This window comes from Anopheles coluzzii, chromosome 2, assembly GCF_943734685.1.
Source record: "Anopheles coluzzii chromosome 2, AcolN3, whole genome shotgun sequence".
NCBI lineage: Eukaryota > Metazoa > Arthropoda > Insecta > Diptera > Culicidae > Anopheles > Anopheles coluzzii.
This window is the reverse complement of record NC_064670.1, coordinates 49,563,531-49,582,212: the sequence shown is the minus strand read 5'-3', so window position 1 is coordinate 49,582,212 and position 18,682 is coordinate 49,563,531. Positions and strand designations below refer to the sequence as shown.

At 52.0% G+C, this 18,682-nt stretch overlaps 3 protein-coding genes across 3 annotated transcripts; 2 read left to right on the top strand and 1 right to left on the bottom strand.

Annotated features, from left to right (window-relative positions):
- Positions 1 to 99: 99 nt before the first annotated feature.
- On the top strand, positions 100 to 12,235 carry LOC120951571 (probable Rho GTPase-activating protein CG5521). Its single transcript, XM_040370352.2, has 6 exons — positions 100 to 756; positions 1,923 to 2,033; positions 3,184 to 8,078; positions 8,168 to 9,240; positions 9,325 to 9,566; positions 9,664 to 12,235. Exons 1-6 carry the CDS (start codon positions 651 to 653, stop codon positions 9,969 to 9,971), a joined length of 6,735 nt encoding a protein of 2,244 aa, XP_040226286.2. The 5' UTR covers positions 100 to 650; the 3' UTR covers positions 9,972 to 12,235.
- Positions 12,236 to 12,279: 44 nt separating this feature from the next.
- Positions 12,280 to 15,058, bottom strand: LOC120951575 (aspartate aminotransferase, cytoplasmic). Its single transcript, XM_040370357.2, has 4 exons — positions 14,698 to 15,058; positions 13,543 to 14,202; positions 13,160 to 13,468; positions 12,280 to 13,095 (listed from the first exon to the last, which is right to left on the bottom strand). The coding sequence occupies exons 1-4, from the start codon at positions 14,804 to 14,806 to the stop codon at positions 12,959 to 12,961; spliced, it is 1,215 nt and encodes a 404-aa protein (XP_040226291.2). The 5' UTR covers positions 14,807 to 15,058; the 3' UTR covers positions 12,280 to 12,958.
- A 159-nt stretch (positions 15,059 to 15,217) lies between these two features.
- On the top strand, positions 15,218 to 17,798 carry LOC120951573 (protein C12orf4 homolog). The gene is made up of 2 exons (XM_040370355.2): positions 15,218 to 17,076; positions 17,163 to 17,798. The coding sequence occupies exons 1-2, from the start codon at positions 15,700 to 15,702 to the stop codon at positions 17,370 to 17,372; spliced, it is 1,587 nt and encodes a 528-aa protein (XP_040226289.2). The 5' UTR covers positions 15,218 to 15,699; the 3' UTR covers positions 17,373 to 17,798.
- Positions 17,799 to 18,682: the final 884 nt, after the last annotated feature.

Here is an 18,682-nt window from a genome sequence, read left to right as displayed (position 1 = left end):
AAAAGCATTTCAAATTAAAATATATATTTACCTGTCCCATGAATGCTACTTAGAGCAAAAGTAATTTACGTTAAAAGTGTAGTAAACTTTCAATATTTTTGTTCAATTATTTAGGCACCCAAACAACTCACCCAAGGCACACCGGCTGGAGATGGCAAGTAATCAACCAGATGATGTAACCTGCGATGATGTTGCCAGAAGAAGAAGAAGAAGAGAAACGAACACACAGAATTTTGGAAAAGCAACTCGGCCGCAACAACGTAGCTCTTGTGCGTGTGTGCCTGCTGGTAGTGAATTTTAGTGTTTTCCGATGTTTTGCTTCCGTCTAGCAGCGTAAATTAGCGTGCGGAACACCTTGGCCGAAATGCACTCGATGTAAAACTATCCAACATCTCTCTCACTCTGTGTGCAGCACGATTGTTGTTGGCCGTGCTACGTTTTCACCACAATGGAGGATTTGTTTTTGTTTCCTCCGTCGCTCCAGTAGGCGAATTGCGAATGTGCTAATCCAGCTGGCTAATAGGGCCCCAGTCGCTGGTGAATATCGGTGTGGAGTTGTGGAATAATCGTTCCCCGTGTGTGATTGTGCGTGTGTGTGTGTTGTCGAGCTTAGATGGTGTGGCAAGCGTCGTAGTGTGCCCAGCCTCACCATGTTCACCAAGAAGGCCAATATCGATTTGAAAAAGTCGACCCAAAAAATACAAGACAGCAAGAAAGATTCCGCTGCCCGACTGCGGCACCTGAAAACTATACTCGGTAAGCACCGCGATACAGAGGCAAAGAGCATCAATTTCAATTGCCATCTTCCAGCGTCGATGTTGTGTTGTAAAATGTACTGGATCGACTCTCGTTCCGGGATAGGGTTGGCTAATTTACATACGGGCCTACCAGAGCGCCGTGGTTACACGTCGTCAGTGGGCGGCGCGATGGTTGGTGGCGAAGGGGGACGGTGGCGGACGTGAATCACACCTGTACGCGATGTTTCCGAGCTTCGTACCCACTCTGCCCCCCTCCCCACTCCCGTTTTATTCATGCACGCAAGTTCTAGCCTGCTGTTGTGCTGACGAGTCACGGGCAACGAGGTGAAACGCATGAACCTATCCCGTTTTCTGGAGTATGCATACCACCAGCGAGCGAACGATTGCGCCCCACCGTGTGTACGCACACGTTGCCAAACAATTAGATGTTCATGTTTGTGCTGCAGCACTGTGAATGTATCGAGCAGCAGTGGGGGGAGAAGACGGTGGCTAAATGTACCCACCATCGCGAGCTGCGAGAGCGATGTGTGTGCGATTGTACAGCTAGCGCGTAGAGCTGCCCACGGAAGATGTGGTAAAAGCAATAGAAACGACGATTAGCGAGACTTGAGCAGGGAGAAACGTTCGCCTGCTTATTGTAGCGTATGCGAGCGCTGGCGAGAGCGCGATGAGCGTTTCAAACAGATCGCGAGAGCGAAGATAAAAAACGTAAACAATCCATTTACAGCAAGTTCATGGTTTGCTGCGATGTACGCAGACAAGCGAGAATGTGATGTGAAAAGTTGATCCATTGTTTGATCATCATCATCACCTGTATGATTCGTGAGCAGGGCGAAGAGCCGATCGCAATACCTGCTAATGTTGTTCACCACCCATCGCCACCGCGGACAGAGTCATCCACGAAGTACACCTTTGTTCCTACCATTAGCCCCGACACACACACCCCGATGGAATGCAAAATAGTAATATCAGCTTGGCGAGAGCGAGAAATCAAGCCGATGAAAATTTACCACCACTTGCCGCAGATGGTCGGCGTTCTCTGCTTAATATGCAACACGAATCAACTCAACCCGTCCGATTTGCGTACTACTGAATGGCGAGGAGAAAACGAATGTTGTCACTCTAACGCTATTTTCTCTTCTCGCTTGCCCTTATTTGTTGCAGAACACGTGGACAGCGATGAGGCGAAAAATCTGTTCGAGGCCAACTACAGTCACGTCTACTACATCCTTTACGATACCTTTGTCCAGGCCGAAGCGAATCTGAAGCAGCGTGGTAAGTGCGCGTTCATGGTTCATAGGGTGGTCGCAAAGCCGATTCCGGTTCGGCCCTCTCAGCAGCAGCAGCAGCACACCCACGGGTTGTGTTTCTCCATTTTTGGAGCTCTCAACATTAGCATTTAACGTGGAATGTGTCACCCATTACAAAATCCCTCCCGGTGTAGCAAGCAAGAGCAAGCGATTCCATGGCAACGATTGACCATTGACACTTTTCTTTACGTTTATCTTATTGTTTATTTATGTGTCTTACTTTTTCTATATTTGTTGTCGTCTGCTTCCCATTATCCTATAAAAAATGAACGAAATCGTCACGTACCGTTTATAATATTACTCTCTATATGAAATGTTTCAAACCTCCCCTTCCGTGCACGTTGAACATTGTGCATTTCTATTAACGCGACAACTTCTGGAAATATTTGGCACTGGCATGCGTACCACCGAAATTCTTCCCAATAAAAATACGACGATGCACTCCGCAAATTCTGTCATAAAATTGTATCCCTCTACCAGAACTATCCTTTCACATTGGTAAGTGAGCAGGAAGGGTTTTTTGTTTGTTTGTTGGAAGTTCTATATCAAAAATAGCTGTATGGTTGCTTTTGAATTCAGCTTGTTCGATTACGTTTATCATTTGATAACTGCATCATGCGTTTTAGCATGTCTCTAATAAAACTCTACATCCTGCACGTTATTGCATTGCTACAAGCTTCTAATTGAACATTCACCGTTCATGTACAAATGCCAAGAGTAACAGTACGCTTTCCAAGTTCGAATTTTGCATGTTTTTTGGGCATTTTATGCAAAGCATTTGCATCGTTTTCACCGACCTCATGAGCTTATTCAATTGCATTAAAAGATGAATTGTATTCCACACACTGAGTACATCGTGTTATGCTTTACATATTTTTGTGTTTGTTTACATTCATCTACCGATCGTTTCCACCGGCCATTCAACGAACATCATTATACTTTTATCTGCCTTTTTGCAGGATAGTTACTTTGTAATCTTTGAAAACTTTGGTCGTGTTTATTAGGAGAGTTTTAATGGTTTACTGTTTGCTGATGCATTGCCGTATAATAAATCTAAACAATGTAAACCTATTAACCTAACCCTTTTCTCTTTCATTGGCCATACCTCCTAATAGTGCATAAAACGCATCGCGAAGAACTGGATGGATCGTTATGGCTGTTGAGCAAAATACTCTGCCTTTTGCCGGAACTGGTGCAGCGGCGCTGGCAGTGTCACTCGCTCGGACGCATCCTTGCGAAGCTTCTTCATTACGGCAACAGTGTGAAGCTGCGCCGCGAGGGTGTGAAGTACTTCCTGCTCTGGTACCAAGCGCTTGGCGACAATGCGCCACCGTTCGTGCACGGCATGTTTACCGAGCTGGTGCCGGGGCTGTCTGTACCGCAGCGCGGCAAGAACGCTTCAGCCGTTCCGTCCGACAGCGAGTTTATCGCGACCGACCTGCTGAACCACCCAAACCTAAAGGGCGAGCTGGGAGGGTCCGTCTTCCACGACACAACCGCCACGCATCCGGTAAAGTCGCCCGAGATTCAGCCGCTCATTCCGCCGAGCTCGAGCGAACGGACGGCAGCGCCCGACCCGCGGGACGGGCTGGAAATACTGCTTGACTGCATGGTACAGTCCTGCGGGTGCTTGAAATGGCGTGACAACAGTCCCCAGCGCCACATTCGGACATTCAACTTTCTGCTAACCAAGTTCCGCGAACAGTACCTGCCCGTCTTCTGCCCTTCGTTCGACTACAGCACGTCGGTGTACGAGCCGAAGCTCGATCTGCCCGTGATCCGCAGCGTCTCTAAGCGCGAGGAAGTGATGAGCTCGTGTGTGGTGGTGCTCATCATATGGATCGCAAAGTACACGCACGAGCGGCACGTAAACAGCAAGCTGGAGCAGATACTGTCGATCGAGGACGAGCCGTGCGCCGGATCCGGAGGTGCATCGCTCGACCATGCCAGCCTGCTGTCTAACCTGCGCCACATGGGCTACACACAGACGCAGCTAGTGCGCGACGTCCTGTACTCGAGCCGCGAGACGGTCAATTTTGTGCACGAGATTTATCGCCAGGCATTTCTCATGGCGTTCACCTCCAAGTCACAGATTGAAGCGATGCGTATCGCCATCTCCGTCTACCGAGACTGGATGAGCAGCATACCGCCTCCGCCGTTTCTGCTGGAACCGGACCTGGAGGCTATGCCGGTGGCAGCGGGATCCCCTGGTGGTGGTGCTGGTGCTGTTGCACCCGCGATGGAAATGATCCCGATGACGGCAGGCAATAGTCGCCCGGGCAGCCAGCGATTGCGTACCGATTCCTACCTCGGCGCAATGATGATGACCAAGGAAAATGGGTCCATTCGAGCGGGACTGCAAAACGTGCTTCAGGTGTTTGTGACGAACGCGGTGAACGTGTTCATGGTCAACACGGCCCACCTGAATTTGCACTTTCAATCGAAAACCAATGCCGACGGGTACGCCACACCGCTGGACGAGCAGACGGACATTTGCAAGCGAGTGCTCAACATCTACCGCACGATGGTGATGAAGACGCGCATGGAGGCGAAAACCTGGGAGCAGCTGTTGCTGGTGCTGCTGCAAGTAACGTCGGTCATTTTGCAGAATTCCCCACCGAACGCTAAGAAGAACAATCTCGGCGGACGGCTAGCCCAGCCCATCTTTCAGACGCTCATCGTCACGTGGATCCGAGCGCACACGAACGTGCCGGTAAATGCGGGCCTGTGGGACCGTTTTCTGAAGGTGCTGTCCTCGCTAACGCACCGCGAAGAGCTGATAGTGGAGTGGGATAAAACGATGCAAACGCTAACGCGCGTGCTGGCACGGCAAGTGTACAACATTAACCTTTCCGATCTGCCCCTGGATCGGCTGGCCGAGCAGAAAGGCAAACGGAAGCGTGGAACGCCCTCCAACTGGACGGCTGGTGAGAGTGGACGTTCCGTGGCAGCTAGAGATGGCATCGGAGCCGGTGCAGTGAACGCATCCGATCGACACGGTACGGGAATGCATGATATCACGTTCACGAATGGCAGTAACGCCATCGCGGCGGCAGGATCGGATGGCGGGACCGCACATATGGGTGGTAGTGCCAATGGTGTTGGCAGTGGTCAGAACAGAACGGGTCTGGATGAGGATCGCATGATCAATGGAGGCGGTGCTGGTTCAATGACGAACGCGACAACTTCCACCGCTACGTCCGTGGCGGGAGTACTGCGGCTGCAGAGCACGAGAAGCATACCGGGCACTCCGTCACTGAATAGAAGCTACAGCGAGGGAAGTCTAATGTCCGCTCCGTTCCGCAAATCGCGCGCTCGGCGTCGTTTGCGCATTGCTGGCCTGGGTTTGACTATGGGCGGTAACTCACGGGAGCATCATACGGCGGCGGAGCAGCACCATCACATGGCCGACCATTCCTTTTCCCGGCTGCTCTCCAACACATCCACATTCCTGAGCATTAGCAGCGAGAATCTGGAGATGGCCTCGTTTTCCGAATGCACGGAAGTCCCGCTCGGAGGCGACAGCCAGGTTGGATCGGTTGTTGGAGGTGTGGTTCGGCGTGCGGTGTCGCTGGATTCGGTTCGGCCACCGGGCAGCAGTTCGGGGAAAAAACGTCATCCCGACGAGGACGGCTACCATCGGCACAGTCGCGTGGGAGCTAGCTGTGAAGCCGGTGGTTCTCGCAGCCCGTCCCCGACCGCTTCGAGCGGCATTGAGAGTGGGTCGATCAAGGACTCTCCGATGCAGATCGCCGACGTGCTTACCGCGGACAGCTCCAGCATCGATACGCAGGATGATCCGCAGTCGTTCGGAGGATCCTCTTCGTCGATGGCAACGACCTCCGACCGACGATCGATTCTGGCTGGCGGAACGGCTAAAGGCTGGTTGCCAGACGTGGCAGCCGTAATGTGGCGCCGCATGCTCGGAGCACTCGGTGACGTCAACAAGATCCTGAATCCGAAGCTGCACGCCCAAGTCTACCAGTATTTGGTCAGCATGACGGAGAGTTTGATTAAGATCCGCATGAACCAAGGCATATCGCTCGATGGCAGTGGGCACTCGTCGACTAGCGGCGCGTTCCCAAATGGTACGAATCTGGTTCCGCCCGTTGCACTGGTAGCACCCTGGTGCTACGGTGCGCTCGCTCTCGACGCCCAGTACGCTCAGGGCAAGCTGTACGCAATGCAGCTACTGTGCACGATCGTGCAAAGCGGTGCCAGCTTGGGCAACAATCAGCTGCCCCTGTTCTACCACGCACTGCACCAAGCGCTGACTGGGGAAGACCGCGCAATGGCCTACACCGCGCTGCGTTATCTCGGCGGGCCAAGATTTCTTAGCCTGCTGCTGCCGGGCCACACGCTGCTGCTGCTTGATCTGGTACACGCCGCAACGGTGGTGCTGACATCGTCCGAAACCGGGCCAAACGCTCCTCGGGCACAGGTGGCCGGATTGCTCGGGTCTCTGCTATGCTTTCCGCGCACATCCCTTCCCGGGCCGGTGCTACAACCGTCCGAGCCGCACATCGATCTGATGGAGTGTCCCGATCTGCAGGAGCACGTGCTGAACGTAGTGCTGCGCTGTGCTCGGCGCGAACCCACCGCGAAAGCTCGCTGCATCGCGATCGCGTCGCTCGGCCAATGGATCCTGCAGAACCTTACCAACCCTACCGGCCAGCACAACGGCGGGGACGGGGAGCCGGCATTTAAGCAGAAAGTTCCTCAGCACAGCAGCGAAGCGAGCTCCGCTCGCCGTGACTCGGTAACGCACACCGTGAATCCGCGCATACGCGAAGCATTCCAGGTCATCTTGCAGGCACTCCAGTTCAAGCACCACACGATCGCGCGCCTAGCGTCGGAAACGCTGAAACTGTGCGCCGAGCAGGGAGCCCGCATCGAGCAGATCGAGCGGCTGCCGCAGCTGATCATCGACACGGTGTGCCTCTCGCTGGACATCCACAACGTGCCGCACCCGAAGGAGTCGGACAAGACGGTGCTGACCTCGCTGCTGCTGACGCTGGGCGAGCTGTGCATGTCCTTCTCGGTGCGCACGCTGCAGCAACCAAAGCATCACGACTCGACGGAACCGCTCATACTGATCGTGTTTCGCATCCTGTACAAAATAGCAACCGGGCTGCAGAATGGCGAGCGCATTAAGCTCTTCACGACCGACGAGGACTTTGACTCGACCATTGTGGTGGATGACGTGCGGGAAAGCGGCCCGGGTGGTATCGGGGAAGCGGGCGGGTATCAAACCGCCGAAACAATTGCCAGCTGCCAGTCGGCGATTCGCTTGTGCGCAAAAACGGTGGCGATGCATCTGATCACCAATCTCGGTCACTTCCCGATGGGCATCGGCGCCACGCGGCTCAGCTCGTTGGTCGATGAGCAGGACGACCTAATGAGCGCAACGGGCGCTGCGGCCCCGGTTCATCCGGGCGTTGGTGGCGCGGCTCCGTCCGTTGCGATGCTGCAGCGGGAAAATTCCATCGCGGGCGCTCGTGTTGACGCGATGGAGCATGTGCTGGCGTCTCCCAACCTGCAGCTGCTTATGCTGAGTCCAGAGCTGGTGGCCAGCTTCATTGAGCTGCCCGCCCTGAAGCTGCCGGGAGGCGGTGCAACGGCGGGCTTACTGACTGCCAATCGCCAGGTGCGGCTACTGCTTCGCGATCTGAACGGAAAAGCTTGCTGGGATGCCTCGATACTGTACCAGGAACCGGCGCTATCAGCGGGCTCGAATGATACCGACCGAAACGCAACATTCCAAAGCGCTGCGCCGGTTTCGCGCCACTACGCCTTTGCCACTGTGCCGGCCGGGTCTGGTCAGCTGGCTGGAGCCGGCGGCGTTACAGCAAGACATTTTGCTAGTGGTAGCGCTTCAATCGATCCACTCATGTCCACCGCTATCGGGCTACCAATGTCACACGGTCCGCGGCACACGCTACGGCACCGGCCGGTCCATCAGCTACCCGTTGCCAAGGATTTGGCACCCGATTTGGACCAACTGGATGATGTAAGTGAATTTGGCGATGTCAAAGCAGTGATGGTCGTTATATAGCAAATCATTTTATTAATCATTCAATCGTTATCTCATTTTTACAGCTTCTACAATACATTGGCTACACTAGCCCGGAATGCTTGGACAGCTCCGAGGTACCGCTAAACACGGCCGGGCCAAGCCCGCTGGGAGCGGCCCTTGAAGGGCAGACTATTTCTATCATTCTGAATCAGCGCACGATCGAAGCCGAGGCAGTTGCTCGCCAAAATGCAGGAACCACTGGCCAGCCGGGCGTGGATCGCTCGCTGCCAAGTGGAACCTCCTCCTACCCGACGCTTGTGAGCAGCAGCGGCTATGGTAGCTATTCGCCGGGCCAATCCTACTCAGATGACTCCGGGACGGGCACCATCGCAAGAGCGGCCAACACAATGCAAACCCAACAACAGCAACAGCAGCTGGATCGTAGCGATGCTGCAACGAAACCATTCCAACTCGGGCGCATCCTGTTCAACCAGCTCGGTCTCGCCGGCTGGGAACGGCGCAAGCGGACCCACCTGCTCCAGCGTACCGACAAGCTGCTGCGCGAGTTGCGCAATCTCGATAATCAAAAGTGCCGCGAAACGCACAAGATGGCTGTGATTTACGTGGCGAACGGGCAGGAGGACAAGGGCAGCATTCTGCGCAATGCCTGTGGCAGCAGTACTTACGAGATGTTCGTGTCTGCGCTCGGCTGGGAGGTGGAGCTGGAGTCGCACAACGGCTTCCTGGGCGGGCTGCCGAGGCAGGGCTGCGGTCAGACCGCGCCCTACTACGCCACGCCGTTTCTGGAGGTGATCTATCACGTGTCCACCCGCATGCCGTCCGACACGCCGGAAGCAATACTGAACAAAACGCGCCACCTCGGCAACGACGAGGTGCACATCGTGTGGAGCGAACACAACCGCGACTACCGGCGCGACATCCTGCCGACCGAGTTTTGCGATGTGCTGATCGTCATCTATCCGCTGAAGAGTGGGCTGTTTCGGGTGACGGTCAACAAAAAGCCGGAGGTGCCGTGGTTTGGTCCGCTGTCGGACGAGATGGTCGTTGGGGGTGCCTGTTTGGCCAGCCTGGTGCGTGCATCCGCGATCAATGCAAGCCGAGCGAAGCGAAGTTCCCTCCCGCTGTACCAGCAGTAGTAAGTAAGCCCTTCTGGGGCTGGTGGGGATGTAAAGCGACAAGCCTTTCACTATATCGTGCGTTTGTGTGTGTTTTCTTTCAGTTACGAGGAGCGTAACCGGTCGATCGATACGGTTGCATTACGTCATCGGGAAAACAGTACGTTCGAAGACTTTACCGCTCGCATCTTCTGTCCGATTGCGCCCCAAACCGGTGGCAAGTTCGGTGGCGGGACCGGTGGTGGAACACCAGCAGCAGCAGGGTCGTCGATCGCCTCTGGCACGAATGCATCGGCTCCGCTGGCGGCCGCGCTAATCGACCATCACAGCCGTGGACCATCGAAAAGTGGGTTTTACGCGTGATTGGGGAATATCGGTCTTTGCGAATGGGACTAATTTCATTCCCCTCCACTTCCCTTCCCCTCCTCCCTCATGCTTTGCAGCGTGGATACACCATCCGGAAATGGTTGCTACGGCCCGCGAGGTAACGCAGCAAACGCTTGCCTCCGTATCGCTGGACCAACCGTCTCCCCGACCGCTGCGCAAGCTGCACCACCCGTTCAAGGCTGTACCGAAGGGTAAAGTCAACCAGCATAGCATCGCTGCCGCTGGCGGATCGATGGCCTCGAGTGGCAGTATCTATGGTGCAGGTATGTCGACTGCCTCCACGGGCATGAGCGTGCCCGTCGGTGTGGCAGGAGGGTCCACACCGCCAGAAAGCCCAACCCTGCCGGGACGTAAGATTAAATGAGATTGGTGGTAGCTTCGGGCTGCCGCGATCGAGCTGTCTTTGCTGCACCGGGCACCGGTTCGACCGGCGAAGGAAGCAGCCCCCGCCGTCCCTATCTTACCTATCAAAGATGAGAGAAAAACTTGTAACCCTGGTGACACGAGCGGTAACGACGACCCTAATGACAGCGAGCATCCTGACGAACCGACTGGTCGCCTGCTACCATCTGATCTAGCGCCGTTGCTCAGCCAGCGATACGATGTGACGATAGTGGCCCGAATAACGGCCTGTTTCTGTGGCAAGTAGCTACAGCGGGCAGCAAGCAAAGCATCCGCCACATGAAGCGTTGTGATGGAAAAGTGTGGCTGACGCAAACCATCTTTTCTATATTGTTTGATGTTTCGTTTGCTATTTCGTCACTTTCGTTGGCATACGTGTGCGTTGCTGTAAAGCAAGCGGTCCCTACAAAACGACAGCAGACCGGGAATGGAAATTAAAATTAGTTTAAGAGCAACAAATACTTAGCTTTAACATGGTGTCGTAGATAGGCGGAGCGGTTCGCGCGTATCAAGCGAAGATGCGTGCGCAAAACACGCAACAGGCACAGATGGTTTATTAGAAACGTATACACAGACATTTATATATTTATTTATTAACAATATTAACAATGAAACATTGGTAGGTAGGCTCGGGCGTGAGCATAACGAAAGCGCTCACGGAAAGGAATTAAAACAGAAAAAAAGTATGTTGTGGTGATCCCACGCTCGTTTGTAAGAAATCAAACGAAGTGCACGGGGCGCGAAATACAGACAGCACTCAGAAAATCGTCCATTAATTGTTAGTATACCACACTGTGAGGTATTAATTTGTTACTATTTTATTATTATGCTATATTATTCGTCTTTTTACCATTTTTTGTTTGTTCGTTTGTTCGTTTCAACACACTTACACTCCATTTAACGTATTGAGTTTTGTTACGCACGTCACACGCTGTAGGGTTAAGTTAATAGAGAGCAATCAAACGAATCGAGTAATAACTGTACTAAGGCGTTGAAGGGCACATCATTTTGCAAACGTGACTCTAGCATATATTGTTGTTGTTGTTGTCGTCGTTGGCGGCTGCTGCGTGGTGTGTATTTTCTTTTTTTTCTGGTTTTGGTTCGACTACTGAGGTCGGAATTTGTCGGAAGCTGGTTGCAAACAAAAACCGGCAGCATAGATCTGAACAGTTTTGAAAAGGTTTTGATTTGAAAAAAAAAGGTTGTGTTGGTGTGGCAAAACCAGCGCATGCAGCTATCGCAATAGTAATTGTACGATTTATTAATCATGGTGGAAAAATCACTTAATTATTCATTTGCCTCATGCAACAGTATCGATGAGTTGCGCTAATCCCGTCAGCATCTCGCAAATAAGGTAGATAGACATTATTTTCTGTTTGTTTTCTAATTGGAATTTTGGCTGAACAAAACAAAACAACAACATTCGAATGTGATTGATGAGATGGTACTGATGAATTGGTCGTCGCGTAGGTGTGTAGCTATTTTTTTAAGCAACACCTTACACGAAAAGGGACAAATAAAATTTGATAGATAGAGCCAGTACCCCCGAGCAGATACTGTCGGAACAAAAGAACAATATGTAACCAAGATGCAATACGATACAGCAGCATTCGCAGCAGAGAGTAATAGCAGCGGTAAGGGAAGATTAGCGTTTTTGCTCGTGCGGGAAGGTGATAATTTGTTAAATGTTGCGCTCATATATTGTCAGTATTTCGATGGCAGCAAACAACCCGATCGCTTCGTTTGCGTAGAACCACGCAAGTGCAGCGTGGCAGGGAGTAGGAGGAAAGAGGCAGTTAGCAGATCGGTGAAATGTTTGTTTGTAACAAGGCAAACAACAAAAACAAAACGAAAAAACAATCGCACACTCGCGCACACGCTTATTACAACGTACACACATTTAGCCGCGACATTGTGCACCACAAACAATAAGAAGGCGCATGCAATAGTTACAGAACAATTTTGCTAACGAAACAAAAAATCCAACTTTCAACAATCTCCTTCTCCTTCAAGCTGTTGTGTGCTAAGCCCGTTGCAAATGTAATAACTAATTGCAAATCCAAAATAGTGGTAGAAATGTTAACCTGACCTGTCTTACTTGGCACGTTCAAGAGAGCGCATAACACAACCCGCTACACATACACGCAAGCGCACCCGCTAGGCTTAGCGCGGATGCATTGAAACCAAAATTGACTCTAAAATAAAGTGCAAACCAAATAAGCAAAATGTTACGTTGTGTTCGGTTGTGGCAAAAAGAGAGAGAGAGAGGCTTTCGTTTCCGGAATATCGTTCTTTATTTGTTTCATCGAGCCAAGCCGACGCTTAAAATGCCGTTTGTCCTAATACATGTGGCTGCGGGGGCTGCAAAGAATGCGCAGCTTTGCGTTGTTAAGGGCATTGTTTGAGATAGAGCATTACTACGTTTTTCTAATTCTGCCTTCAATATGCTAAACCGATTTGATGAACCGATCGGAATATCTTCACGCCACCCGACGCCGCACTACAGAAAACACATTCACAATGCTAAGTGATGTATAAAAAACAATCGCTACGTACGACCCGTGTTTTCGTGGTTGGTGTTTTGTAAACTGTATTGTACTGTGTGTCGCGTGCAAACTTTGCACTGTTGCTTCTAAGCCGTTGTGGCCGTTGTTCGTAAAAAGAAAATAATTATCTGTCTGTCGCACCGGTATGTGGCATAGTGTTTATCTCTATTTCTCACGCAGCGTGAATGTGCAAAACCCAGTGCAAATGAATCGAACTCTGCCGTGACAAAATTAAAGGCTTCTTCTGGTGCGTAAATGTGAATCGCTGGATAGCTGATGCAGGTTGCAGAGCAGTGTTGGGGGGAGATTATAGGGGGGTGAGCGGGTGCTGGGTGCCTTCCGTTTGCGGCCTCCCGAGATAACTTCCCTTCCCGCTCCGTGGCGACCATTGGGCGGCTGTGTACTATTCCCTGGTCACTGCGGCATGGATAGCCTTGGCCACGTACGCCACATTGCTCTCGTTGAGCCCGCACATGCTGATGCGTCCCGTTTTCAGCAGGTAGATGCTAAACTCCTTCATCAGTATCTGGACCTGTTTCTCTGCAAAGGTGGGGAGGGGGTCAAACAAAAAGTGCCTTCTATGAGTGAGATAATTAACGCTTACCATTCAGTCCGGTGTAGGAGAACATGCCGATCTGGTTGGTAATGTGTTCCCAGGTGCCGGGCGTCTTCAGCGCCACCAGCTCATCGTACAGCGCCTTGCGCATGGTGATGATGCGCGAGCTCATCGTCTTGATGCACTCCATCCACTCGCTGCGCAGCTCCGTGTCGTTCAGCACGCGGCTCACGATGCGACTGCCGAAGGCGGGCGGGTTCGAGTACATGCCGCGCACGAGCAGCGTAATCTGCGACGCGACGGCCGCACTGGTGCTGGCCTCCTTCTGCACGACCGTCAAATTACCGATACGTTCGTCTGCAATTGTACAACAAGCGTATATTGTGAACGGCACTGTAGCTGGCGGTAGTGCTGAAACGGTAGTTGCTTACTGTAGAGGCCAAAATTCTTGGCAAAGCTTTGCGCACAGAACAGCTCAAATCCGCGGCTCACGAAGTAGCGCACGGCGAACGCGTCCTTGTTCGGGTCGCCGCTCGCAAAGCCCTGGTAGGCGGAGTCGAAGAACGGGAACAGCTTGCGCTTCTCGCACACGTCCGCGATCTGCTTCCACTGGTCCTCGGTCGGATCGATGCCGGTCGGGTTGTGGGCGCAGGCGTGCAGAATAACGACCGCCCCCTCGGGCGCCTGCTCCAGATCCTCCAGCATGCCGGCAAAGTCGATGGCCCGCGTCTCCTGGTGCCAGTACCGGTAGGTGCGCGGCTCCGTGAAGCCCGCGTACAGGAACAGCTTGTGGTGGTTTTCCCACGTCGGGTCGGAGTAGTAGAAGACGGTGCGGTGCAGTATGCGGGCCAAAAATTCGGCCCCCAGCCGGAGGGCCCCGGTACCGGACAGGCACTGCACGCCGAACGCCCGCTTGCTCGCGAGCGCCTCGCTACCGTCGCCCAGCAGCAGCGTGCTGGCCGCATTCGTGATACTGTCCATACCGAGCACCGGCAGGTACTCGTGGTTGAGCGATCCATCGGCGACGATAGCGGCCTCGGCCTTCTTCACCACCGGCAGAATCCAAGGTTTGCCCTCATTCGTGCGATAGGCTGCAAAAGAAGAGGTAAGGAGGATGGCAGGTGGGGGGGGAGGTTAGTTACCGCGAACAGAGGGGGGTGGTGAGAGTGTGTGAGTGTAGGTACGCAGCATAGAAACAACAATTGAATCCCCCCAGCCGAACGGTGTTGACAGGCGATTGCCTCGATTGCTTTGATAACGATTGGCTCCAATATTCTGGCACTCTTGCCCATCACCCCATAATGTTATGTACGCGCGCAGGTGCTTCGCTCCTCTATTTCCATCCTCAGCATGATGATGAAGGAAGCCGTCCGGTTTGCGTAAGCATTCTACGCCAAACGGGGCACAGAAACGCGCAAAAAAACGCGCACAGCTACGAGGCGTACGCAAAATTAGACATTTATTTCGAACCTGACATGACCTCGGTTGACCTTGACAGCGCTCACGGTCTCGGCACGAGATTGGGGTTTGGGGGTGGTTGGTGCTGCCTGATGCAACGGGAAGCGACCTAGCGCAACATCACTTACCTCCTACGCCAAGATTAACCTTGTTCGGATTGGGGTCGTCGTTGCAGGCCTTATTAAGGGCAAACACCTCCACGGGAGGGCCCAGCTCGACCGAGGCGAAGATGCTCATCGTTGCAGTTGGTGGTATTTGCTGGAACGTAGTTGCACACTTGCGAAGCACTTACAAGCTACTGGAAGCACCACTTTGGACACGGCGGGGGGGAGGAGTACGAATCGTGCCAACCACCAACGTCGACGGGAGATAACTGAATGAACCGGGGCTGTCTGTCCCAAAGCGAAAACTCGGCGGTCCTATGTTGGCAGTCGTGTTTCGCTTTTTGCACTTTCTCGTCCGACCCTTTTGCTCTTCCGTTCGCAATTGTGTAACTGTGCTGTGTGCCGCTCCACCGCTCCATCCAATTCAAGTGGGTCTGGGACTGTTTGTGTGTGAGAGAGGTGGGGGGGGATACAAACACACATGTAAGGGCGTGTAAGCATTGCGCCTCTTGCCACAAGCCGGCTCTCTTCGTTTTGCAGCAGCATTTTCTGCATGTGAAATAAAAAAAACCCGGAGATTTTCTCACAAATGTCCATTGCTTGCCTCTCCGTGTGTTTTGGCCGGCGTATTGATGTTGCTAGAGCGTTTGCTAAACCGAGAGCAAACGCGCGTTCAATAGCAACACCAACACACATGCACGTGGAGCGATAACAACATTGTGTGCAGGAGCAAACACAGCCACAACAAGTGAAAACTGTATTGAGCGCTTTCATCTTTTTTCACATACTTCGATCCTCTCCACGTATTAGAGAAGGAATTGATTAACATTTTCGCATTATTACGAGGAAAACTGCCTTTTTTTAAATACCCTCCAACAAACCCCAACCCTGTGCGGCTGATAAGCGGCACAGCTTTCACACCAGCCCTGGCAAACGTCATCCGGGTGTGAAACGTAAACAAAGGCCCACCAAGCACTGCAGCAGTACAGTAGGCGTAGCAAGCACAGAAAAGAGGGCAGCCTGCCGATGGATCTGGAACCGAGCAAAGTGGTGGACTTTCACTATGAGTACACGAACGTGGACGATAAGCCGGCCAAGCTGGTGTACGCGATCGAGATACCGTACAAGGGCAGCGTGGCCGAGCTGAGCCACCAGATCGTGGCCGTGCGGATGGATCCAATCATGAAGTTTCTGAAGGCGGACCGGGAGCTCCTGCCGACGCTGCAAGCATTTGTCGAGCGAGAAAATCAAAGCTTCTACGATGAGCGGGACGAGCTGCTGCTGGACAAATTTCGCCACGGGTCGCCCGACGTGGACGGCCTGGCGCTCGACACGGAGAAGCTGTACCGCGAGGAGATACTGGAGTTTGCTGATCGCGTCGGCCCGACGGACGAGGAGATCTTTGCGCAGAGCTACCATCAGCTGGTCCACTCGTCGCTGCTGCCCGAGATACTGGCGAAGGAGCGGGAGTACGCGCGCACGATCGCGAGCCTGACCACGCAGATGACGCAGCAAATTACCACGATGAACACGCTGCACCAGGAGGAGATCGAGTCGAAGATTAAGCTGCTCGACATATCGATTACGCCGGAAAACATCAATCACATGCTGGCGAAGCAGTACGGGATGCAGAACATGATCCGCAAGCAGTGCGAATCGGAGCTGGAATCGACGCGGGGGCACCAGAAGCACGAGTACCGGAACTGGGTCACGCAGCACGTGGATGAAAGCTTTCTCGGCCAGTCCGAAAGCCCGACCCAGATCGGTAACCGGTGGTCGATGATCTCCACGCAGGCACCCTCGATGGAGGAAAGCTTCACCATCCATCTGGGGTCGCAGCTGAAGCACATGCACAACATACGCATTCTCAGCACGCGAGTGGCGGACCTCTGCAGCCCGCTGTACGGTGACGCCTCGTTCGGGGGACCGAACGTGGCGCTCGGACTGTACTCGAGCTCGCTGTGCGGCATCGTGGTGCTGACGCCGTCCGGTACGATAACGCCGGATCGAGAAATCCGGCGCAACGCGAACATGTCGACGGAGTTCCATTTCGAGCAGATCGATCGGCAGATCGAGAAGATACAGGAGGACTTGCGCAACCTGCAGCACGGTCATGCGGTTGAGGCCGGCGGTGCGCAGAGTCTGGCAGCTGCGGCCGGGCGGCGACCGGATCGCACGGTGGTGACGGTGAAACCGGGCGATGCATTCATCACACGCCACTCGAACCTGTCACACTCGCACGTGATCTTTCATCTGATATCGGACGAGACGTTCCAAAGCCCTAGTGAAATCAATTCCCGCCATCCGGTGATACTGGGTCTGCGCAATATATTGAAAATTGCTAGCAGACATGACATTACCACGCTGACCATTCCCGCTTTGCTGCGGCACGAAATGTCCGAGGTGAGTAAAGGAGTTTGGGGAATCGACTGATTCTGGGGTGTGTGTGTGTGTGTGTTAAACTTATCGATTCCGTCCAACTCTTGCAGGATATGACCGTTAGCTGGTGCATTAGGCGAGCGGAGTTGGTGTTTAAATGCGCCAAAGGGTTTATGATCGAGTCAGCCAGCTGGGGTGGGGCAGAGCTCAACACTTTGCAGCTGCTGCTGCCGCACGATATATCGGAGGAGCTGTTCCGAACGCTGGCCGACATGGTACCGCACGTGTTTCGTGTGGCAAATCCCAAGATTCTGCAATGAAATGATACATATTGCATCGAGAATCGTTTATTGGTTGAAAGTTTGCTAGATTCTTCACAATTAGCTACCCGCAAACATTACGGTCACCGTATTGGGAAGGAATCTCTGTGTGGTAAGGAGCGTGTGGTGTACTGAAATATTTAAAATTCCGTATGATATATTTCTAACTAGAGAATGAAATATTTCAACTGGTTGACTTTTGAAATTTAGAAAGTATGAGTAAATACCAAATACCATTTAAGGTGTATTTATAAAAATTATATAATATCAATTAAAGGATATATGCAACATAATGGATTATTTTGTTAAATATTAGATAAAAAAAAACAAGTTCACAACAAGCAGCCCTTTTCCTTTCAATAAAAATTAGTGTTATGTTACGATTCCTATAGGAATTATGTACATCGCAATATGGGACCAATCTAACCGTATCGAACGCTTTATAGGCTTTTTCAGAAGGCTTTTTCTCTCAATTTTGAGACACTTTCTTGACTCATTATTATGCGAAAGGAACTGTACGTGACTTGGACTTAACCACCCCTTTTTGGACTAGCACACCAGAAATTCCTATTGTATTCCAAATAAGCCTCACTAATAAGGGTGTTAAAAAGAAAAAAGAAAACTTGAAAACTACTTTATTCGTAGAAACTACCCTACACAAACGGTTCCGGAACAAACAAAATCAAATTTTACCGGTATTCCCCGATATACGTTATTAATGTTAACCGGAGGCAATAGCGTATCTCGACTATTAGCGCAAGTCAAATTTCGAGGTTTTGAGTCAAATCATAGCTAATTTTCGTATAATTTAGCTTAAAGTGGTAGGTTTCGCCATTAAATTAGTAATTTGATGATCTGATTTTAACTAAAAATTATAATTTTGTATTTTTTAAAATGGTTTTTAAATTCCACCAAAAGGGAATTTATTTTACATTTGACATTTGATGGGTCAAATCGGTACAATTTGCTCGAAGAACTGTCTAATTAAGAAAATCACGTATGGCGTATATCGGGGAATACCTGTATTTCGAAAGGAACATGGCGGCTAGCATGACAATCCCGTCAAATACGAACGCGGACGCTCCTAGAGCCCACCGCGCACCGTACACACCTTGGATCGATTATGCTTCGCTCGCGCTGTCAACCGGCAGGCTAAAAACCGGTTTTCGCGAGCTCGCCAACGCTCCAAATCGGTGTGATTTTCCCTCGCTGGCGATTGTTTTTGTAAGTCGTTGTGATTGTTTTTGAGGGTTCAAGATTGCCGCCAAAAAGTTCCCGCTGGTGGGCAAAAATAACGGAAAAATAGATAC

Bases quoted from the DNA above. Each gene is read 5' to 3' on its own strand.
- LOC120951571 (XM_040370352.2), top strand. From the start codon at position 651: ATGTTCACCAAGAAGGCCAATATCGATTTGAAAAAGTCGACCCAAAAA. The intron at 2,034-3,183 runs GTAAGTGCGCGT...ACCTCCTAATAG, and splicing joins AGCGAATCTGAAGCAGCGTG to TGCATAAAACGCATCGCGAA. The intron at 9,567-9,663 runs GTGGGTTTTACG...CATGCTTTGCAG, and splicing joins CAGCCGTGGACCATCGAAAA to CGTGGATACACCATCCGGAA.
- LOC120951575 (XM_040370357.2), bottom strand. From the start codon at position 14,806: ATGAGCATCTTCGCCTCGGTCGAGCTGGGCCCTCCCGTGGAGGTGTTT. The intron at 14,203-14,697 runs GTAAGTGATGTT...CTTCTTTTGCAG, and splicing joins GGTTAATCTTGGCGTAGGAG to CCTATCGCACGAATGAGGGC. The intron at 13,469-13,542 runs GTAAGCAACTAC...GTACAATTGCAG, and splicing joins CAAGAATTTTGGCCTCTACA to ACGAACGTATCGGTAATTTG.
- LOC120951573 (XM_040370355.2), top strand. From the start codon at position 15,700: ATGGATCTGGAACCGAGCAAAGTGGTGGACTTTCACTATGAGTACACG. The intron at 17,077-17,162 runs GTGAGTAAAGGA...CAACTCTTGCAG, and splicing joins TGCGGCACGAAATGTCCGAG to GATATGACCGTTAGCTGGTG.